The sequence below is a fragment of the Sinohyriopsis cumingii genome, chromosome 16 (assembly GCF_028554795.1).
Source record: "Sinohyriopsis cumingii isolate HCF-2022 chromosome 16, ASM2855479v2, whole genome shotgun sequence".
Classification (NCBI taxonomy): domain Eukaryota; kingdom Metazoa; phylum Mollusca; class Bivalvia; order Unionida; family Unionidae; genus Sinohyriopsis; species Sinohyriopsis cumingii.
Window position 1 is genome coordinate 57,051,718 of NC_142976.1, and position 24,957 is coordinate 57,076,674.

The 24,957-nt window shown below is 36.1% G+C and overlaps 1 protein-coding gene across 2 annotated transcripts in view; it reads left to right on the plus strand.

Moving 5' to 3' along the window:
• The window catches only part of LOC149780475 (katanin p80 WD40 repeat-containing subunit B1-like), a 106,990-nt gene that overhangs the window by 73,286 nt on the left and 8,747 nt on the right, over window positions 1-24,957 (plus strand). For both annotated transcript variants that reach the window (XR_016415092.1, XM_089937436.1), the window contains exons 16-19: window positions 6,034-6,189; window positions 9,947-10,023; window positions 15,931-16,005; window positions 20,011-20,127. Coding sequence is in view for 1 of the 2 variants with exons in the window: in XM_089937436.1 (XP_089793562.1) it covers window positions 6,034-6,189; window positions 9,947-10,023; window positions 15,931-16,005; window positions 20,011-20,127 (425 nt within the window). In the remaining variant the exon portion in view is untranslated. The remainder of the gene's footprint in view (window positions 1-6,033; window positions 6,190-9,946; window positions 10,024-15,930; window positions 16,006-20,010; window positions 20,128-24,957) is intronic.

The window sequence follows — 24,957 nt, forward strand, 5'->3', positions numbered from 1 at the left end:
CAAATACTCGAGCGATGTCTACATGTGCCCACTATACATATTGCAAAAGCAGAGACATAGTGAGCCTGTAACACAATTTGCTCCTGTGAAATTTGTGAGCTATTTCATTTCTCCTTCAAATACATTTCCTGATCACATTGACATTAGTGATATAAGCCTACTACCTCCTGAATCAAGTCCCACTAATGGACAAAATTCGTCTTTTCTCACTATCTCATATAGACCAAGGGCAATAAGTTTTGCCCATTACCTCTCCTTGCCAACACCAGCTGTTGTTAGTTTTTAAGCTTTGCTTCCCTTCTGTCAACTTTGTATGTGACAGCTTCCATAAATCGATGTCAATAGTATTGTCAAAATTAGCCATCCATCCAGGAATTTGGACTTATTGTGTGTAATAATCATTCCCCTACTAGTGGTATACATTATTTTTGAAAGTTTTACAATTCTTTTGTGAATTTGTCACATTCTTGGACTTCATCTACTTATGCAGTATGCTATTGTTGAATACATTTTGTCATGCACATTTTAATGCACACTGCCTTTGTTCACTCACCCCATTAGTTATGGATGTTAGTGATTTCTTAACATGCTGAGTTGTTATTTTATGCCTTTGTTTTCTCATGTTGTTTCAGTGAAACATGTCAACCAAATGCGTTAAATGTAAGAAATTAAATGCAAGGGAAGACATACACAATTCCAATGTAGCATGTTCCAAATGTACTTCATCTCTTCGTTGTAGTGTGTGCTCCATTTGTTCTGAAAATGTCTGAACTGCTGTATTATAGAAAGCAGCCAAAGGAAAAGACAAGAGAAGCAAGTGTCACAAAGACAACACTGAAATCTTAAGTATACATCTGAAATCAGTATCTCTTGTAAATCTTGTTGGGGACATTGCTGGGTCTCATACACACACACACACACACACACACACACCCCGCTCCCAAAGTGTGGTGTCTACAGCATTCAGCTTCCATTTCCTAAGTGGAAATGAGGGAACAAAACGTAAATGTTTTTCAATCTACCACCTCTGAACTATAGATGTGTCACCTGGTTCTGAAGATGATGACACAGTCATTAAATTTAGGCCAGATTTTACCCTTGTTTCCCTCTTACTTCTACAGGTATTTCTGACTCTTTGTAGGAGTGTCTTGGCAATTTTGGGCAGTCCAGTGGGTGCAAGTCCACCCCTCAATATACTGGAGTTTTGCTGGATTGATTGGATCCATCTTATCCTCAAGTTTCTTTGACTGGAGCCCATCCTGGCCATCCAGTCAGCCAAGCCACCTCATTTAATTATAGATTTGTCCATCCATCCATGGTTACAGGTCAATCTATCTTCAGCTACATGGATCTTTGTGACAGATTCAGCAGACTGTTCTGGTACGACACATTTCATCCAGCTGACCCAGCTTACTGTAGGTTCATGGCCTATCCACAGGGGATTGGTACGACTTATATAGAGACGACAACATTGCATCATGTTTGGTATGGTTTATTTGGATATGTAAGCCGACCTTGAATTAAACTCATAAACACATTGTGAATGTGAAGATACTCCTGCACAATGGAGTGGACAGAGCTGAGCTATCAAGACTGCATTTGAAGAAACATACTGGGTGTTGTTAGCGAAGAACACCCTCTACCATCACACTTGACCATAAGGTCAAAGCATCTGTAGATCTCAGTGATGAGAAAAAGAGTACATCCTTCTGGTTGCTTCCCTATTCAGTAAAGATCAGGGAGATGACTGTTGGTCTGGAAATTCAGTGATCTGTGGAATGTAAGTCAGGTGCCAGTGACATTCTTATCATTCTGGTACAAAACCCACTCCCTTGCCTTACATACTGATGTCCTTGCTCAGGATAAAATTTGTGCAGATTACATCTTCCCTATTGTTTTATTAAGTGGACAAGACTTTCTGTGTCACTCTGAATCTGGTTTGGACATGTCACCATGTCTTTCATGTTAGTCTTGGCCTCATTGGCAGTTTTCTGTCTTGTGGATAATGGAACAAGGAGCATGCCTCGGAGCAACAGCCCAAACTGCTATTGGCATTAACAAGGCAGCTTATTAATCCATGGTGAATGTGCTCATTGCTCTGTGAATGTTGACCTGATATTATGTGAAGCATGTTTGCACTTCACATCACTCAAGCCACATCCTGGCATTACAGATGAACCTGCTTGGCTTGCCATTACTCTTTGGGAGCAAAATTGAAGAGATTCAGAGGGAGGCTCAGACCTGCTACTTATCCTGATTTGCTTGGGATCATGCCGATTTTGTTTTAAAAAAAAAAATTCAAACTAAATCTGATAGTGAAATAAAATAGAATCAATAAAGAGAGGCACACAAGCAAATCAGAAGTGGAAATCAATATTCAGAGTCAATTAGCATTGTATGAATCTCACATTATTTTTATCTTACCTACTAACCAATTTTTATTTGAATAGACCAAAATCCCAGACCCTGTTTTACAAAATGGAATCTGTCCAGGGTACTTGCATGGCTCAACTCAGAGAAGTTTGAGTCATTAGCAAGGACCTTGCTTCAGCTGTTGTCATACAAAGACTGTTTCCTGATAGATTTTACTTCAGCTTGCAGGATTAATGAGTTACATTCTCTTTAAGTCAACCAGAACTATCTACAAATCAGATCAGATGGTTTCATGATCCTATTGACACAACCAGGCTTTGTGGCCAAGAACTTATTACTGTCATTGGGCACTCAGAGTGTCATCATATGCTACCTCTCATCTATATCAAGAGCAAGATCCTGTCAGTGCCGTCGAGTATTACGTAAAGTGCAGAGACAAGTTATGGCAGCCACAAAAGACACACACACACACACCCACGGCAGGAAAGCAGGATAAGACCTCTCAAGTGCAGTCATCATGGCTTAAGTGGGCAATATACTTGGCATAGTCTATGTCTCAAGAAATCTCACTTCATGGGGATTCAGACAATGAAATTAGAGAGATCCCTGTGAGCCTTATGTTCGTTTGCAACATTTTGATCAAAGACGTCATAGAAGCTGTTGGCTGGCATGCAGAGTCAACCTTCTCTAGGTTTTATTTCTGGGATTTAGCTTCACAGAGACGAAATCTGAATCTGATGGGTGCTGTGACTGTAGTCTATATGGCTGAACTAACAACCTCTTAGCACAGCTGATTTTGCCAGTGAATTTGGATAGTAAGAAGACTTGCATAATCATATTATTTACCGATACAGCAGTTGTGGATCACCTGACCATAGGCTGTGTTGCTTCAAGCAGGATAATAGGGAATCCAGTCTTTCTTCCCTAGAATGATACCCAAGGTATAGGTGAGATGTTCGTCATTCCCTCCACCTATTACTTATTCTCCTAATGTGATTATGATGGGGAATATATTCAAAGAAGAATTATATTTTTTTTAGTAAATTATGTTTCTCCAGGAATACTTACCCAATCAAATTACTTGAAGACCCTCCCAACCACCTTACTATGTGAGCATTCTTGTCAGTTATTCACTTAGCTTACAATGCATGATGTCTAGCGATGGCAAGGGGAGGTAATGGGCAAGAGTTAACAGCCCTTGGTCTATTTGATGGAGATAGAAAAGATTTTGTTTGTCTTTTAGAAGGTCTAGAGTCAGAAGGTAGCAGGCTTATATTCCCAATGTTAATGTGATGAGTGATATGGAGAAACAATTCTTTAGAAAATTAATTCACAGTTTAGGGTGGATAATCAATGTAGAGAAGTTGGAACTTGTATCTCTTAAACATTTTTTCCATGTAAATTTTAAGTCGTCTTTGTGCATATTCCTCATAAAAGCATTTGAAAGTATCATCCATGCATCAGAGAAGGCATCAGCCAAGATATTTATGTCAGCAAGGAGTTTCTTAAGCTCCTCTGCCTATTCATTGTGGCGGCAGACATGTTACGCCTTGGCTGCCATTACATGTGCCCTCTCCTGATGGCCTTTCAGGCACATTTGTGCCCAATCTCAGGTTGTTTAGATCACCATATTATGATCTCGACCAAATACAGACACTGCTTTACCCAATGGCAAGAGAGTGAATATTGGTGGGAATATCCTTAGAAGCCCCACAACTAGAAATAACAATCTCTTTGGATGCCAGTGTGGAGCACACTTGCTATTGGACTTTGTTGTTGTTGTTGTTGTATGGTTTAATGCCTTTTTTCAGCACAAGATAGGCTATACATGGCGGCCAATATTAATTGTGGATTAAGAACCTGGGAAAGAACCACCAACCCACGAGAAGCTACTGGCAAGCTTTCTCACATATCCACATTGGCCGAACCCAAGACTTGAACCCATGCAGACAGAGGTGAGATGGCAGTGATCTGTAACGGTGAGTGCTTTAGACCACTCGGCCACTCGGGGCCCTGCTACTGGATTTTGTAATGCTGCAAAAGAAGACTATATCAAACTCAATGTGTCCCAGTATTGTTGGATAATTTGTCATAATCATTTACCTCCTCAGTTGAGGTGTAGGGGTATGGGGACAAAATCACCAGACCTTTGCTTCATGGCATGGGAATACCTTTGTTGTTAAACTTCAAGCCCAACACATCCTGCATAGGCATTATGTCCTGGCCTTGTCATTATCAGGAACAGTGAAGTGCTTCAGAGTGGTCTCTCCATCAGTTGATCTTCCATCAAATCTGTACGATATGGGGCAGACTGATGCTAGACCTATTCATTTGGAAATTTTGCATCTTGAAGTGAGTCTCAGCTTGGCCAATGTGCAGATATGAGAAAGCTTGCCAGTTGCTTCCCATGAGTCAGTGGTTCTTACTGGGGTTTTCCCAAGCTAATCCTCCACCAAATATAATGGCCACTGTGTATAGCCTATCATGTGCTGAAAAATAACGTTAAACCAAAACAACAATAACAGCTTGGACTGAGATGCTTTTCTGACACACCATATTGGTGTGTCCTCTAGAGTTTAACATATAAATGTGTTTGTTAATTGTTTAAAACATCAGCACCATTTTGTATTTATCACCTGTCAAGTAGGTGAATAAGTTTCATGAAGGTGCAAGATGAAATTCAGGGAATAATGGCAGATGTAACCTAACACATGGTCACCTCTGGCTTCAACCCTGGAACATTGATTTCATGACTATTGTTGCATTGTCAGTTTTACCTAGTCATAAACATGGAAGGGACATAATAGTGTTACTCATGTCTGTCTACCCATCCTTATGTCCATCCCAACTAAAGTTTTACATTTAAGTCAGTTTCTTGAGAATTCATGTGTATAGGGTTACACAACGTCAGGGATGCCACTTGATAAGTGCAACAGCCACTTCTTCCAAAACGTTTTCACTGTGACCTGATCTTTTTTTTTTGTTGCTGCTGTGACTTGGTTATTTTTTGCATTTAAGACAGTGTATTCAAGTTGTAGAGTTATGCATCTTTGGTTTTAGGTGTCTTGTTGAATACAACAGCCTCCTTTCAAATGATATTCACTGTGACTTATATTTTGTGTTTTGTTAGCTTTGTTTAAAGTTGTGTGTATAGTCAGTTTGACAGGGAATTCATTCATTGCAAAAGAAAAAGAGGTGTATTGTGGCATTCATGTTCTATGGACAGATCTCTAATTTTCAGAGAACTATTGAATCTATCTTGTATTTGTGTGTTTATGCAATATCATCAAAATATTTCTCATTAAGTTTGGGAGTGTATTTTAAAGTTTTTTCTTTTTATTCTAATGACATTTGACCTCTTAAGTACTGTAGTACATATTGTATAAAATAATAATCCTAGCTGCAAAGAAACAATGCCAAGAAAATGTCTTTGATTCCTTACACCATATCATCAACAATTTTTATCTTTTGATTTATCAAAGTAGACCTATAACAACTTTTTTGTGGCTATTTATTACTTTATAACAACAATATCTCTTGACGAGGGATACATTTTTAAGTTTGTTCATAATCAAAATTAAGGTTTTATATGAAAGTGTGTTTGTTTGCAACAAAATATATCTGCCTGACTGTGAGATGCATTATGCTTATCAATCATAGAAGAATTCCTCAGCTGGTGGTGACTACAGGATGCCCAGTGAAGATGACATTTTGAATGCCATGATGAAGGGCCACACTCCTGTGACCACAGTCATGACCAGCAGATCAAGGAATCTGGAAATCGTACGAGCTATGTGGACTGCAGGAAGTACCAAAGTAAGACAAAAATGTCCAATCCTCCTCCATTTTCTGTTTGAAAAAATTTTTTTTTTTACTTGACAGGTTTTCTTATGCGAGTAATACATTACCTCATTATTGCCCTATCTTCTGTGATGCCAAGTCTCTGTGTCTGAGGTCATTATTCCAACCTCTCCTTATACAGAATATTTGAAAATCCAGAACCAGTTTGACTACCACGTCATCAGCTCTTACACGATACTCTCCCTACTTCTCCCCTACTTCTCTTTAGTTACTTGTAATGCAAAGTCATATGCAATTCACTCAAGGGAAATTGTCTTTGTTGTTGTGTTCAAATTCATATTTTCAGGAAATTATTCAAATCTTCCACTTTATTGGAGTGATTATCTCCGCGGTCCTTGTATTATTGGATTGTAAAATTAGCTCTCCAAATAGGCATAGGGACATTATTGTGCCATGTCGTATAGTGATGCTCTTCACCATTCTTCTCCTTTCTCATACCATTGTTGGGGTAAGTAATTCCTTCGGTATGGTAGTTCTGGATTATCATATAATACTTGCTTCATTGGTATTCATTTTTTTTTCTTTGCATAGAGGAAGTATTATTACCCTTTTACAGTTTCGGAATTTTAAGTCCATCATTGCGGAAATTTAATTATTAGCTTTGTAGGCAATACTCTTGATTTATTCTTCAATGTTTTGAATTGAATATCGATTATAGGTACTTGCTGTATGCAGTACACACAATTGTTGCATTAAAATAAATTTATAGCACTGCCTCATCAGAAGTACTCACTTAAACAGTGACATTTTGATTGTTGTTTATGTTTTATTTCACTGCATGCATGTGACAGAACTGGGATCTCAAGCCAGTTGATTTACAAATTTTGATTAGTAGATTAGCTTCTAAGTCTGTAGATATCTTATTGGGATAAATGTCATGTTCTTCAAGGGGATTGAAAATAAAGTCTAATAATTAATATGAGTAAGTATATTATCTAATAGAAATTTTAGTTTGCTTCACAAAATGGTCTGGTGACCTCTTCTGATATTCACTGTCTGGTGACCTCTTCTGATATTCACGGTCTGGTGACCTCTGATGATATTCACTGTCTGGTGACCTCTTCTGGTATTCACTGTCTGGTGACCTCTGATGATATTCAATGTCTGGTGACCTCTGATGATATTCACTGTCTGGTGACCTCTGATGATATTCACTGTGCTTAATAAGCTTCACACTTCACACAAGATCTCATTATTTCTCTGGTCAAGATTTTCTCCCTGAATCACTTCTTTTGCAAAGAATGGATAAAGTCCTATCTGTATCAGCATTAGAATGTTGTAATAACAGGACAGCTATGCTCAGCCTGCAAAGGACCTCCAGCTTCATTTTCCTGTTGCTGGATTTGTAAGGTTGCTAAGGCATTAGCTCTCCAGTTATGTTCATTTCATTCACAGTTCCTGACTTGGACTCGAGATTCCTGAGTTAAGAGGTATTCCTGAGTCTCATCCACAAGGACTTCTTTTTTTTCATGGCTCTGATCCCAAAATCTTTTGGCAATTTTCACAACTGTACATTTTAAAAAGTACAAATTGATTTAGAGTTTAAATAAAGGAAGAAAAATATGTGATGTATTTATGCTTTTATGAATAATTAATGCCAACTTTAAAATTAACTATTTTCTAATATACTGTTAAATGATATATTTTATCTAGGGATCAGAATGAAGTTATGTGCATGAAATAAAAAAGATGTGTCCCTTTGCTACTTGCCTGCACACACATTTAAAACTCTGATATCCATGCACTGTTGAACTTGTAATATTTCTTAGCGGATGGTTACTTCACACTAGGAGAAAGCACATTTCAACATTTTGCCATGAATTGAACAAAAGATGCAGGAGCTGACCTTAAATATTCCTCTTAAAACCTTGAGCAATCCAATAACATGGGGGGAAAAAAAATTCATTATGATTTTAACTATTGTATTAGAATAACTTTATTTTATTTGCTTTCATCAGTGTAATTCCCAAAGGAAAATAGCTGCATGTTTTCTGTTGGATGAGTACCAGCTTTGGCACTGTACACTGTTTTTTTCAGGAATGTCACAAAATGTGGGCGTAAAATGAATCAATGGGATTTATACCCCACATGCCTCCATTTTACCCATCATTCCTGTTGAAGATAGGGAATCGGCGTATACTCATCCTACTAGGGGATCGGATTGGTAGCTCTCCCCCCCTTTCCTATGTTTCCTTTAAATAACTATATTTTATGGAGACCTTCTTCCAGGAAAGAAATTTTCCTTACAATTAGTGGTGCTATGGACACCCATGCCTTAGCCTCAGAGCTGTTCACATGTGGGCGGTTGTGTACCTTTTGCTCATATGGAGGCAGACAAGATGGAGGGTTTGGCCATTTCCTGCCAGATGATCTAGGCAGGACAAGTTGTGTTTCTGACCCCCAGAAACGTCTGCAAGTACAGGTGGTTGTGCCACTTCCATTAAGCAGTTGCAGGATGTGAATAAGCCTGCCCTTCCATAAAGCTTGTTAATGTTGTCTATCTTAATCATTTGTCATTGGATGATATTATTGAAGCCATGTTTTGACAGTCCCACAACACTTTCTCCTCCTTTTTCTTGGGTCCAATTGTTGCAGAGCAAAAGTGGTGCAATTTGCTGCGAATTTATGGTAGTGGACACCCCTACCATAGCATTTTTTAGCCTATAAGCCTCCCTCTGAAATGGCAAATTCAGCAAGGCAATAATGACTGGTATTGTATTACTGCTATTAAAATGCAGTTTGTTTTGAGGCAGTAGGGGTGGGGTACAACTAATTTTACTACTGTAATACATGCCTGTCACTATTGCAAGATTTCCTCCTCCCAGCCCATTCTGATGGCCCAAGCATTGACTGGGTCCAAATCAGAAAGGAATGGTGTCCTGCATGAGCCATTAACACAGTAGTCAGACTGGTTCTATACAGGACCTAGCATCCTGGAAGGTATGGCAATAGTGACAGGCAAGTATTATGTTGTTAAAATTAGTTTTACCACACACACACCCTACAGAAACTCCGTTTTCACAATAGATTAGAATGTAAGAATCATGAGATGCTCAGTTTTACTATTTTTCCAGTATTTACTTTAGAGCCCTATTGCTTAGTAACTCATCAAAGATATTAATGTCTTTAAGAAACCTTTAATCAGATATTCTTATCTATGAGGACTAAAAGATCTTTGCACACTGATCAGCTAGGCTCATCTCCAATATTGTTTGTAAACTGTTGGACCAGCAATTTTTTACAATTTTACTAGGAATTTTAAGTGGTGAACCTAACCCCTATTTTTGTGACACTATATACTTCCTATTAGAGTAGAATTTAAAACCTCCTACTGTGAATTCACTTTTATTCCTTTGGTGTCAACACTTTAGGATTATTTTGTTAATGAGACCACAGATTTAAATACTGTAATTTTTGGTCATAACACTTTTCAATTTATTATTCAAAAATTACTTTCTTTGTGTCGTCATTTTTTTTAATGGAAATAGTTTGCAAGAGATTAAATAGACCAGGCTTCAATTTCACCAACTTGAATTATTAAGTTAAATAGAGACTTAAAACATTTCATTGGTCTATTTTAAATAAGACTTAAATTTTGGCCAATAAGATCACTGGTCTCAAAACTTAACTTTAAGTCTGAACTTAAGTTCTGTTGCTGAAATTCAGGCCAGGCATTATAGCAAAATATATATCTTAATTTTGTGTTTTACAGACTGCTATAGATTCTGCTTTAAGTATGAATGACCCAGCTGTGATTATAGATGTCCTAAATGTGTTAAATGCGAAAGCGTAAGTACTCAAGTAGTTGATTTTTGCTGTTCTTTATAGTATAGTAACTGGTTTTTATGGTTTTTAGCGTAACACCTACTTGTCTGCTTTTGTGGTTAGCAAGACCTAGGCATAACATTTCTGGCAGTGAATGAGGAAGTGGCAGTGGTGCCAGCAATTTAGAAAAAGTTCTTTTCATCCAAAAAAGAAAGAAAGAATGTACATAATGGTGCAACATCAAAAATCATTGTGGTACAGTATAGTGTTTCGAATAGTTACTTATATGACCTCCAATGCACAGGTCCAAAGCTATATGTCTTGTTTTTTAGTTGAAGTAGTCAAGGTATGATGTAGGGATTTTTGTCAGCTGTTAAATTAAATTTTATCCACAGGATGCCCCCAAAAAATGCTGAAGTGCAAGATTAATATCAGAGACTCTTGGCAGAGGTGGCCTACTCAGGTTGGTTACCACTGTCTTTGATGTCAGAAACAAGCAAATTAATAAAACTAAAATGGGACACTGCAGTATGGCATCAACATTCCAGTGTTTTTTTTTTATTGTTTGTTCCCCACACCAGATAGCTTTTGACCTGGGTGGATTAAGGTTATCAGACAGTTGTGAAGAGCAACAAAACATCCTGAAATGAAGTAATTGTTGATTTAAGCTAATTAAAATAAATAATGCAGTTATTCATATAAATTGCAAAGAAGAAAAAATTGATGGAAAAAAATTGATTTAAAGCACAAAATCAATTAATCCTTTTGCTTTAGGGCAACATAGTTAATGCTTTACCTAGGACTATCATAGAAATGATCTCAAGTACAAAATACAGGGATGAGGGAGCGGGAATATTGAAAAGAGAGTTGAAAATAATGGTTGAATGTTTCTAATTGAATTGTGGTGATAATGCCAAAGTGGGTCAGACTTGGTTAAAATGTGTGCATCAGTTTGACTGCCGCATTACAGACTTTGTAAGAGCCAGCATTGAAATGTGGAGGGGTTATATTAATGACCTTTTCCATCAGTTTGTCTGCCCATTCACAGTTTTTGTAACCATCAGCTAGCCCCTACCATAATTGGATGCCATTTGGTCAGTGAATTGCCAATTAACATGTAGACTTGCCTTTTAAAGGTTGTGTCTTTGGGGGTCCAAGTTAGGATGGAGTTTTTGCATTTTCTTTATCAATCTTAAATCTTTACCTAAGCAAATCCTTGTAACTGGCACAACTCGGGAACCATTCAGTATATTCTTATACAGTTTGATGCATACACTGTCTCATTGACTAAGATTTGTCTTTTATGATCTTGTCTCATCCACTCCATTTTGAATAGTCGTGGCCCTTGACAATTACATTTATATCTTCCTATTGTATGTTGCTTGCAACTGGCACAACTCAAGAATCATTTCAATGGATTTTGATGCATTTAGTGTGAACATTGTTTCATAGAGATAGATGTGTCTGTTATGGGTTATCTTATACATGTACACTATTTTTGACATCTGTCAATCGTCTTTTTATATAATGATGTGACCATGAAGGAGTTATGTCCCCTGAATGCTAAAGCAGCTCTCATAAAAATCTAATTATTGCTACTTCTCCTGAACAAAAAGTCATATTCACATGGGGTTTTTCCCTCTAGACTTTTTATGTCTAGTGGGTCCTAAATGAAAATGGTGCCACTTGTACATCCCATATGACCACCATGGTGATCATCTTCATTTTTTTTTTATCACTACTCTTACTGAATGGATTGTTTTATCAACATGGGTATTTTACTAAAAGGCTTCCTATGATGTATACCTGGCCCTAAATGAAAATGGTGCAGTTCAGGTGGCCAGTATGGCTGCCACAGTGGCCATCTTCATAAACTTGGCACCACTTCTATTGAATGAATCGTAATATCAACATGGTGTTTTCATGGAAAGATGTCTAGTCAATCCTAAATGAAAATGGAGCCAATCTGACCTCTGATATGGCCACCACAATGGCCATTTTTTGTGAATCTTGTTATTGCTATTTTTCCTACATGACTGGTTGTTTTTACATTGAGCTTTCACCAAAAGACTTTTTATGGTGTCTTCCTTGTCCTAAATAGAAATGGTATGCATCTCATGTCTAGCATGACTACCAATTGTCCATTTTGAAAATCTTGTTATTGTTACTTCTCCAAAATAGATAGTCATATCAACATGGTTTTCACTAGAGGACTGCTTTTTATGTTTGTCCTAAATTAAAATGGCTTTGATCTGACTTCCAATCCAGTTTTAATTTTTTTTACTGCTATTCCTCTTTAATGGAAAGTCATTTTGACAGTAGGAGTTTCAAAAAAAAGAATTCTTATGGTGTCTACTTGGTCCTAAATGAAAATTGTGTCAACTGACCCTCAGAAGGTGGCATCAGGAAAAATAAGTTTATCTCTACTCCTTCCAAATGGATGGTCATATCAACACGGGTTTTTTACCAGAAGATTGAAAATACATCCAATGTGGCTGTCATGATGGCTGTCTTGAAAATCTTGTCACTACTCCTCTTGATTAGATGGGGGCCCCGAGTGGTCTAAAGCACTGCCATCTCACCTCTATCTGCATGGCTTCGAGTCTCAGATTTGGCCAATGTGGGTATGTGAGAAAGCTTGCTAGTAGCTTCTTGTGGATCAGTGGTTCTTTCTGGAGTTTTCCCGGGTTCTTCCTCCACCATTAATACTGGCCACCATGTATAGCCTATCATGTGCTGAAAAATGATGTTAAATCCCACAACAACAACAACAACAACTTGACTAGATGGTCATATTGACATGGGGATTTCACTAAAAGACTTCTAATGATAGCTGCTTGGTTCAGATGCATATGGTGCCAATCTGATATCCAGTATGACCACCACAGCATTTATAAAATCTTGTTATCGCTGAAGAATATCACAGATGGTTTCAGTGCATCAGAGTTGAAGGGAATAAATGGTCTTGTCTTAATTCCTATAAGTTCTTTTCCAGTAGGACATCATTCCTTTCAAGGGACTCTTTTTTTTTTTTCTTCTTCCTTTTAAAACAAATGGATTAAGCATGCTTATCTCATGGTTTGCCATTATTGTCAACTTGATGGGATTTGAACACAAACACTCGATAGTACTTATAATCTGTCTTCTAAGAATGCTTTAATTTAATTTTATTTTCTTTTGTATTTTGTTATCAATATGAAAACACTTTTCACATTTGCTTGTTCATGAATCCTAAACAATGGGGATTAAAGTTTCACAGACAGAGTTATGAAATTTACCAATATGCACCTAATCAGCATGCAAGGTAAAGGCAAGGAACCATGTTAGTGGGACATGTAGCTTAAATCATCCAGTTGATAAATGCTCATGGTAAAACACAACTGAGCAGTCCACACCTTTAAGAAGTTATTACCTCTCTCGTAGGTGAATACTTTTCACAGAGCTGCTAAATTAACCCTAGTGTCTCTTGGAATGGGTAACCTAACCTCATGATCATCACTGTAATTTGTTGTTGGCATAAATTACATTTTGCATTAACACAGAAAACTGAAAATGTTTGGTAAGCAGCATTATCTTTATGTTTCTTGCAGTGATTCATTTCTCTACCTTGATAGATGATTTTAAAATTTCAAAGATGTGCATATTTACAGACTACCCCAAGTCTATCAATTTTTTGGGAGTCTTTTGTCATTATTTATGGTGGTGGTGAACATATGCATGCATGTATGGCTGGCATGATCACAGTTTCCTCTACATATTCAAAAAAAGAAGAAAATACAATGAGAATGTGAAGGTAGTACCCTGTGGAGATCACACAATGATATCTGCAATATATGATACAGAAGGTTTCATCAGGTATCATTTATTTTCATTTATTTTAAATGCTTTATCAGCATAAAAACACTTTAAAAATAGCTATTGACAAGAAGTTTAAACAATCATGTATTTTTACATTACACATGTATTTGTTGCATCATGATATTGCAAAGAGCGTTTGTTAAAAGGTCCCAGTATTTTGATTGTAAATCAGCTCTTACCAATGAACAAAAGACAAGAAAATGTGTATGTGAATATATAAAATCTTGGGACCCCGAATGATCTAAAGCGCTCACTGTTACAGATCACTACTGTCTCACCTCTGTCTGCATGGGTTTGAGTCTCGGGCTCAGCCAATGTGGGGGTACATGAAAAAGCTTACCAGTAGCTTCTTGTGGGTCAGTGGTTCTTTCTGGGCTTTTCCTGGGTTCTTCCTGCACCATTTATACTGGATGCCATGTATAGCCTATCTTGTGCTGAAAAATGGCATTAAACCCCACAACAACAACAACAACAACATATATAAAATCTTAGTCTTTTCTTAAAACTAATATCAGTTCAGATATTGTCAGTCTTACACAATGAATTCATACACGTTTGAATAAATACAACCAATCAAGTAAAATTCCATGTAATTTAACCCATCTCACATGCAGACCTGCTATCCCATATGATTTGACCACAGGTCTTACTGAAATGACCCTTAAATGACAAATGTACAGAATAATTGCCACCCCCCCAAAAAATGAAATAATTGCAGTTAATTCTTGATATGGGTTTGTCCAGAGTTAGTACAGATCCATGTTTTCAAATCAGGTTTAGTGGAGATGGCCAGGGAACCAGACAAACCTACAGGAATACATCAGACACTTCAATGTCCTCATATTTTTCATACAGAATGCCTGCATGATGAAGTGTTGCATTTATGTTATAAATAGCATTATCTAAAAATGTCACCCAGCAAATGAAAACAATTTAAGGCAAATGGTACCATCATCCTCTTAAAATTTTTAAGAAATTAATAAAAAAAATTGTAAAAGGAATAGTCAGATTCTTGTAGGTGGGGTGGAAGCAGGAAAAGCAACAATTATGCTTATTGTCAGCATGTCAAGATAATTTGAGTATTACTCACAGCAAACCCCCCCCCCCCCAAAAGACTACAAAGTATTGTGAGATCTTGGCAAGGAGCCATTGATTTACCAGGGTATGGAACTGCAGTATCTGATACTGAACTGAAGGTCATAAAGGTCTAAGACCTTAACAGACTTTTTAGTTGAAAATAATATTGCCATTTTCCCATCAGATCACACTTCTGATTTTTCAGATGCATGTTTTTCAAGTCAACAGTAGCAGTACATGTTTCATTTCACCTCACTGAAATTTAACTTGCAGAACAATATTAACTGCCATTGAGAAAGTCTTTATAGTGTTGTCGGGTCTGCACATGTAGAATTCATACATGATTGTATAGTCAGCCCCATTTGTAGAATTCATACATGATTGTATAGTCAGTCTCATTTGTAGAATTCATACATGATTGTATAGTCAGTCTCATTTGTAGAATTCGTACATGATTGTATAGTCAGTCTCATTTGTAGAATTCGTACATGATTGTATAGTCAGTCTCATTTGTAGAATTCGTACATGATTGTATAGTCAGTCTCATTTGTAGAATTCGTACATGATTGTATAGTCAGTCCCATTTGTAGAATTCGTACATGATTGTATAGTCAGCCCCATTTGTAGAATTCATACATGATTGTATAGTCAGCCCCATTTGTAGAATTCATACATGATTGTATAGTCAGCCCCATTTGTAGAATTCATACATGATTGTATAGTCAGCCCCATTTGTTGAATTCATACATGATTGTATAGTCAGCCCCATTTGTTGAATTCATACATGATTGTATAGTCAGTCTCATTTGTAGAATTCGCACATGATTGTATAGTCAGTCTCATTTGTAGAATTCGTACATGATTGTATAGTCAGTCCCATTTGTAGAATTCGTACATGATTGTATAGTCGGTCTCATTTGTAGAAGTCATATACTTCTATCTGTATAACATACATAGCATTAAATATATATTTGATAAATATTATTTGTTTTCCAGGGGATTATGGAATTTAGATCTGTCTGCAAGTCTCATCCCGCATCTAAAGGATCTGATGTGTAGTAAATATGAAAGGTAAAAGTTAATGAAATGAAATGTTTTGTCTGTAATTGTAAATCATAAGTTTTTGAATTTTACAGTTTGAATGTCTTACTGTCTTATATATAAATATAAATCATATGTTTGAATTTTTCATTATTAAGACTCCATAAGTCATTGAAAGACATGGATTATTTTTATAACAGTTGCTGCCTACAAATAAACTTTTCATCTGTTACTATTTGCCATATGTTTTGTCCCCAGATATTGCTAGAGTTCATGTCTTGCCAGCTTAGAAAGTTTTGTGATCATAACATCATTCATAGGCAATACACCCCATTTTGCAGAACTATGTTTAGCTTTCCTTTAGTATTTTGTTGGTTTGTTTTAACAACTTTTCATTTCACTTGTACTTGTAACTTTCCCCTAACTTGTTAACCCTGTGTGCCATGAGGTTGCACTCTGCTTCTGAGCTCTGTAATGGTCAGCATTGTTTATGATACACCAAAAAAAGGTGACATTACAGAAAAGGAGAAAGATGTAGTTCTACAATTATTCCAAATAATGTAGACTTTGTTTGCATTAATAATACAGGGTAGGAGAAAAAAAATTGAGCCTCTTTCTTTTTAGGCCAAAAATTACCAGTTTCTGAACCAGAGTTTATGTTTATGGCCTTTAATCTAAAGCTGACTGGTCCAAACTGTACATGGACAGATGAACCTTTGCAAAAAGTAGGATACAATTTGACAATAAAGAGCGGCCAAAATGCAGAAATCATGGGTCTAATACATAACAGCCAGAAAAGTTGTCCAATTTTCACCCTTCTGCACATATTTGTGCCAAGGAGGCATTAAAAAAAATCTTTTGTGCACCCAAGCATCCAGCTAAATGAACACCTCTGAGAAACAGATGTGTTTGGATGCATTGAGAAGTAACACCAAAAATGCATGTCCTACCCACATTTGAGGTGAAAAATAAAAGAATTTTAGAAGTCAGTGTGTTAAGTCCTGATGTATTTATTTTATCTCCGGAACAGTTAAATATCATCTTTAATGTTACAATTTGACTTCTTTTGTGACATCAATCTACAGTAGAACTTTTGAAAAGTCAGATTGCTAAGAATTCAGAATTATATTGTTTGAGTATTTGGTTGTTTGAGATTTTGGAGGTTGCAGACAGTAGAAGATTTTATATCAATGCTGAACTAGCCAATTGGGTGATAGTGAGTATTGAATAATTGGTGTTTGGTTTTACTCTGTGTTTTTTACTTGATTCAGACATCATTCTTAATAAATCATATTTTCTCAGACTTTTTTAAATACAAGATTCGAGTTCATGTCCAAAACCAGAAGTCAGGTGATTCATTGAGTAAAACATTTTACTCCAGGCTTGGAAATCTGATTGATCAGAATATTTTAAAGTACAATTTTGAGTTGAATTAAGTTTTACAGTAGAAAGCTCATATATATTACAGTCATATATAGTACATGGACCATTGTGTCATTAAAATTACATGAAAATGTAAGTTCATAGGAGGTAATCTAATTCCAAGTGAAACTGCAAAATGTCAAAATTTATAAATTTTTATTCTCACTTTTCTTGCTCAGAAAGTTTTGAAAGTACCGGGAGTAGATTGTTGCTGCAACATCAGTGTGTTCCATATCTTCAAACAGCTCTCCATGTTGAGACTAATATCGCCATGTATGTGACTAAAAAGTCAGAATTTGTGAATAACACCAGTCGGCTGGCTTTAAAAAAAAAATGCAACAAGAAAATGTAAACTTTTTTTGGTTGTAATTACAGGTACATACTATGTTTTATGCTAACAATTTTGGAAATTTCAATTTAAGTTCACAGCAGAATCCATTTTTGATCATGACTACTGGTTTCCTGCATTTATTACATGACCTGTGTAGTCAACCTGACTTAATGGTATAAAGCTAGAAAATTCTGTCAATCGTAAACGCAGATATGGCTTTATTAATAAGAACTATCATAACAACACGGTGCAGGTTAAGGCCCGTCAGTTAATTTTATGCATGGAGAAATTATTTAGAGGATTCAGAATGGGGACTTCTGATGTCTGCCCTGAGGTCAAAGTAGATAATGACTGTTGACAGTTCAGTATGACTGATCTGGAGAAACTGTTAAAAAATAATTTTTTTGCCCTTTGATAATTACTGTTTAATTTGTGTTCACTTTTTGTCATCATCTACCATTAATTCCACACACAACTGATTTCTGGACACAATATCTAACATGACCAAATAAATTGGGCTTGATAACTTAATTTTTTTAATGGCCACTAATTAGCCCATTGAATAATAAAGCTTGATAGGTACTTGCTGCGTGCTAAAGAAGAGGCAGCACGGCTAGCCATTATTCATTCTGTACATTGTTTAGACCAAACATTAGCAAGAATTGTACATATGTAATTTGTATTCTGTTGCAAAGATTTGGAGGTGTTAGATTTATTTTCTTGCCCACATTTGTAGATAACAAAACTGCATGGATGCTTTTTCTCTATCAGATAAATTACTTGATGATGTTAACCTTTGGAAGAAAATCCCTGCTTGTCCTGAATCAAACCCTCCCCCAAAAACTAAAAATTTGTTTTCCCCCTCTATTTAAAGTAACTTTTTCAAATTACCTCCCCTTGTCCACTCATGGTGGCTGCGCATATACAGGATGTTTACCCGTTTAAGTTTTCATGTAGGACTGGCAACAACAAAAAGAAGTCTCAAGATACGTGGTGGGATTGATCCCCTAATTCAGTCAGTAAAAAAAAAAAAAACAACAAATTCCTGTGATAGTAAACCTGCAAGATGGATACTACAGCATCAGTCCAGATCAAGTTTTAAATGACTTTTCATAAAAAATAGCTGAAGCATGTACAGTTGTATTAAGGTAGTTTTTCAGCCTGAGAAAAGTTGGATTTACAAACTGAACTCTATACAATGATGTTCATGTTCACTATTTTTATTTTATTTTGAGGAAGACATATATTGTAATGAACAAGCATGTCATTATTATTATTATTATTTGTATAGGATAAGAGTCTGACTCTTCTCCCTTTCTTGGGGAAGGAAGTGGGGGGGGGCACAGGGAGTGGTCCTAGGCATTCCATACCTCTTTGCAGTGCATTCCTCTTCATTTAAAACCGGTAGAAGCTGATTAGTCTTTTCAGTGGCCAGGTTGGGCACCACAAAAGATTGGTGTATACTTTCCTTAGTAAAGAAAGGTTTATAACAGCATTTCACAGAACTCCTTCTGCGCTCTCAAGGAACCCCATCTTGTTCCATCAGCGAAATATAATTAAACTAAAGTTAGAGGTGCACACCCTTCTTCAGAAGGAAGCAGAGAGAGGGTACAAAACATCTGATTGCCGGCCTTTTGCTGTCTGATTTTTCTGATACAGGGTGGGAAACTGAGCCTCCTAGATCTTTATCCCCATAACAAATTCCTGTGACAGTCAACCTACAAGATGGATACTGCAGCATCAGTCCAGATGAAGTTTTCAATGACTTTTCATTAAAAAAATAGCTGAAGCATGTACAATTGTATTAAGGTAGTTTTTCAGCCTGTGGAAAGTTGGATTTATAAACTGAGCTCTATACAAAGATGTTCATACTCAATATATTTATTATATTTTGAGGAAGACATATATTGTGATGTAAAATAGGACTAGGAAAACCGCTTCTCAAGGAAAATTGTGGAAATGAATGCATTTCATGCAGGGGGCCCCGAGTGGCCGAGTGGCCTAAAGTGCTCACCGTTCCGGAGCACTGCCATCTCACCTCTGTCTGCGTGAGTTCGAGTCTCAGGCTTGGCTAGCGTGGGTACATGGGAAAGCCTGCCAGTAGCTTCTCAAGGGTCGGTGGTTCTTCCCTTGGTTTTCCAGGGTTCTTCCTCCACCAGTTATACTGGCCGCCATGTATAGCCTATCTTGTGCTGAAAAATGGCGTTAAACCCTAGAACAACAACAACAACATTTCATGCATTTTCTTTTTTCATCTAATGATATTCCAATATCTGTTTCAGTTATGTGATGACATCAGGGGAATCCTTAAAAATTGTATTGAAAAATTTTGGTCCTGTGATAAAGGCAAATCTCGTTGCACCACCTAGTATTGGAGTGGATATTTCCAGGGAAGAAAGGTACTTGTCAGAAGTCTACAGTGTCATATTTTTATATTTCTTTTTCTTTTGTCTTGCCAACAACTTGCAAGACATAGTTAATACTTTTGTGTAGCAAATATAATGGTAGTGTTAACAATCTTACGGTGCTATGTTTATGTTTTAAAGGTCATGTCATCTGTATCAAGAGCTGTATTCAAAAACAGTTTTGATAAATTCTTTATTTTGACATGTATCAGGTACACAAGGAGTGTAGGTGTTAAGTAGAATCGTAACACAATTCATGGCCACAATTATTATCTATCGGAAACAGCTGTCACTCTTAAGTCTAAGCAAACATTTTTCAAATTTGAGCTAAAATAAGTTATGGTTGGTCTGGTTTGATACAGATTGGTACTTGGAGTGCTAAAAATGAATTGACAATGTGGAAATAAACTTTATATGCACTTTTAGTCATAGATTAGTTTCAGCTTTGTAAACTTTTTGTTTTTTAGGAACTTAAGATGGCTCAAGATAGGTTTGTCATTGATTACAAGTTTATGATACTGAATGTTTTGTTTGGGACCTAATTCATAGATGGCATTTTTCAAGTTTAGGCCATGATTTTGACCCAGTTTGGAAAACAGGTTTACATCATCAGTATCCTTGTCAGGTTTTAAATATGAGCAAGATGTATACTTATATATACTTATGAGGTAATCTTGCATTTGATTTACTGACCTCATTTCTACTATGAAGTTCATTCTGATCTGATTTAGATAAAATGTGGAATATTTGCTTATGTCATCAAGATCTTTGACAATGACTAAGATCCGCTCATGTTAATGAAGTTATCTTGTATCTGATTGGCTGAGTTTGTCTCCACTCTGGGGGTCAGTATTTCTGATCTGATTTTTTTATCGGAATATGTTGTGTTGAAAAACTTGAATGGGATGCCAAAGGCATTGAGTTTGATACAGGTTTTTCAGCTCAGCAAAGACAGTTTCATCCATTTTGTACACATCACTGTATAATTACCATTATGTAATACATTTAATCTTAATTCTAATAATTCATAATGTCCATATTTTTGATAATCTGCCAAAGCAAAGGTTAATGTAAGTTGTCACTTCTGTGCATAATCAGGGACTTGTACAGACCCAAATATAAATTGTTAGTATTATAGCATCCAAACATTAATTTGTCAAAAGTTACGGAAAAATTATAATGAGCAATTAAAACATTTTTTGTTTGTTGCTAAAATAACTATTCTGTCTCTCTAAATTAAAGTAAGGGAAGTAACCCATGACATCAGTCTATGGTTTAAAGTTAAAGTTCTTTCCTTTGTAAGAATTATGAAAACCAGAAAAAAATACATTTTAAAATAGAGTTATCCACCTCTTATACAGCCACCCCTTCTGTGGGGGACTATATTTGTGAGAATTAATATAGGTTTTATGTAGTAAGAAAACTACATGCAATTTCAAAACATTTAATATCTTAATTAAAAAGTAACATTGATTATTAAACGGTTCTTCTTGTCTTAAGAATCGACTTATTTTAAGTGAACGTACATTATTAGGTCTTATTCTTAAGCGTGAAACTGCTCCGGTGGCTTAGTGGTTACAGCATCCACCTCGGATGTTGGAGGTGGAGGGTTCGAACCCCAGCCAAGTCGTACCATAGACTTGTAAAAATGGTACTTATAGCTGCCTCACTAGGTGCTCAGCATTAAGAGGTTAGTGTTAGGACTAGTCAACCAGGTGTCAGAATAATGTGACTGAGTGGGACATCATGCTACGTGTCTGTAACATGATGCCCCAGTACTAGACATCACTATAAACTTCCACACTGTAGACATTGTAGCGATATGACTGAATTTTTTTTAAAGCTTCGTTAAAAATCCAAATCTCACCACACACACTTACGCATGAAATGTGATCAGGTTATTGTTGGCATGTTTCTTGCAAAACCATTCAAAAATGTCATTTCAGTCATGGAATAAACATCACATGGCATTTAAGAATCATTCTATTTCCATTTACTTCATTTTCCCAATGCTGCAAAATATTCTCCTGATGTTGTTTGAGTCTTTCCAACATAAACATTTTTTGCAAGAACTCTTGAAGTTCTCCTATTGTCATTACCTTGTTTGTTTAATACATGTACTGTTACATGATTTTTCAGTTTTTGTCTCTTTTTCAGTCTCTTAATCATTCCATAAATTCTATATTTAGCCTATGTTAGCCATATTATGATCTTGTCAGTTACATCCAGTTAGAATCATCAAAGGGAAGAACTCCGCAGCTGTGTGAAGCCCAAGACTCTATTACAATACTGTTGAGCCTATTTCCTGTAAATGTCAGAATTTATAGATAGTGATGATATAATCTTAACTTCAGCAGTACATGTACTTGGCTAACTCTTCTTTCAGTCAGCAAAACCTGACATGGGGAAATAGACATTTGTAGACATAATCGGATTACTTACCGAATTAAATACTCTTTCTGTACACATATTACAATAAAATGTGGCTGCTTGTGAGAAGTAAATTTTACATTTGTGCACTAATGTGTAGCTGCTTGTCATGTTAGAGGGTTGTCATCTTTGAGAAGTACATACAAACACAAACTCGTAGGTGCCAAATGATTTCAGCCATAAAAAGCAGATTGGCACTGGTCAGGAGGAGCCATTCAACATGATGACCACTGTATATAATGTGTAACATTCAGTAGAATAGTTTATTACAATCGGCAAAATAGACACATCTTATGAATTAAAACAAATCAGTTGTAATTTAAATGTGAAGAAAAAGTATAAAATAGAAATATTAAGAGAAAACTGTATTGGAAATGTATGAGAGAGAAACAACAGTTTTAGCTTGCATAAAATTATGTGCGATATTGTAATTAAGGATCAGAATTTCTTTACATAATAATAGATATTAGTATGCTGTTGTTGTTGTTGTGGGGTTTAACGCCATTTTTCAGCACGCGATAGGCTATACATGGCGGCCAGTATTAATGGTGGAGGAAGAACCCGGGAAAACGCCAGAAAGAACCACCGACCCACGAGAAGCTACTGGCAAGCTTTCTCACATACCCACATTGGCTGAATCCTAGACTCGAACCGCCGCAGACAGAGGTGAGATGGCAGTGATCCGTAACGAAGAGTGCTTTAGACCACTCGGCCACTCGGGGCCCCCGATATTAGTATGCAAATGAATGGTATTTTTTTTCCTTTTAAATATTGACTTTGCACAAATAAGAACTTGTTTTTTGTACAAGCAATGCCTAAGTTTAAAAATTTATTTTTTAGAGACCTATGTATTGTCGCTCTTTAAAATCTTAAACATTTTAAAGCATTTTTTTTATTTTTATGTTTGGTAAAATAGTATAGTTCTTATAGTGCTTGAGACATTTGTCATTTATTTATCACATGTAGCAGGTAGTGTTAAATGGCATTTCATATATTCAGTACCATTATTACAATTTATCTGGAATTTATATTTTTTTATTTCAAGTTTTTAATATACAAACTCCAGTATGCATTTCTTTGGAAATACATCCAGATGTAATTGTCATGAGTAAAGAAATCCATGGCTTTAAAAAGAAACAAGAAAATGAAAATTGTAAATTATAATTTCAATTCATGTGAAAGACATGTGACTCTGCAGACCACAAATTAAAGCTTCATCAGTAAAATTACTTTTAAAGATCTTGGATGACTTCGATTAGCTTCAGCTATAAAGTAACTTTTAAAGATCTTGGATGACTTTGATTAGCATCAGCTATAAAGTAACTTTTAAAGATCTTGGATGACTTAGATTAGCTTAGATCTTGGATAACTTCGATTAGCTTCAGCTATAAGGTGGCGCTCACCAGATAATATGTACATTTGAGAGAGTGACATATGTAAGGTGAAGTAGTTCGCATTTAAAACATGCACATTGGAGAGAATGTTTGCATTCCTCTATGCTACATTAATGTAATGTGGATGATATTTCTTTTGGATATTGTACTTTTGGAAATTTTACATGATTTAAGCACACTGCTATCTAAAATGACTGCTCCCTTGTGTTAAAAAATCAGTCTGAATTAGTCTAAAGTACACTATACATAGCAGCTATTAAAATAGGGAAAATGAATTTTGCCAGACTAGACAATACCAGCTTCTGAAAGTGCAATGAATGAATTACCAAATATATAAAATGTAAAAAAAGTTATCAGCTTTTTTTTATACAATGTACCTCTGAAGTTCAGGAAGTGAAAATGACCAAGTAGAGCTAGCACTTTTTTGAAAGGTGTACATTTGAAGTAAGGCCAAGCTGTATACTCTATAACCCATAGTACACCCATCAATCATACACCAAAATAAAGGGAATTAAAGGTTCTTTGCATTATACCTAAGATATACAAGGTCTTTTTTAAACAGCCAGTATAACCAGTGAGGAAAGCCGGGGAAATTCTTTTTCTTTAAAATCCTAACCCTATGCAAAATACGAAACTGTAGAGCGCCACCTAAAGTTACTTTTAAAGATCTTGGGTGACTTAGATTAGCTTAGATCTTGGATAACTTCAGTTAGCTTCATCTGTAAAGTAGCTTTTAAAGATCTTGGATGACATTGATTAGTTTCATCTATAAGTAACATTAAAAAAAATCTTGGATGACTTTGATTAGATGCAGCTGTAAAGTAGCTTTTAAAGATCTTGGATGACTTAGATTATCAGCAATAGACTATGAAAATTTATTTAAAAAATTTATTCGGAAATAATTTTTCTCAGACAAAAGTAAAGTAGGTAAAACTGACACTGGTCAAACTGAGATGTTACAAAGTTTGGAAGAGAGTTGGCATATGTCTTGTTCTTACAG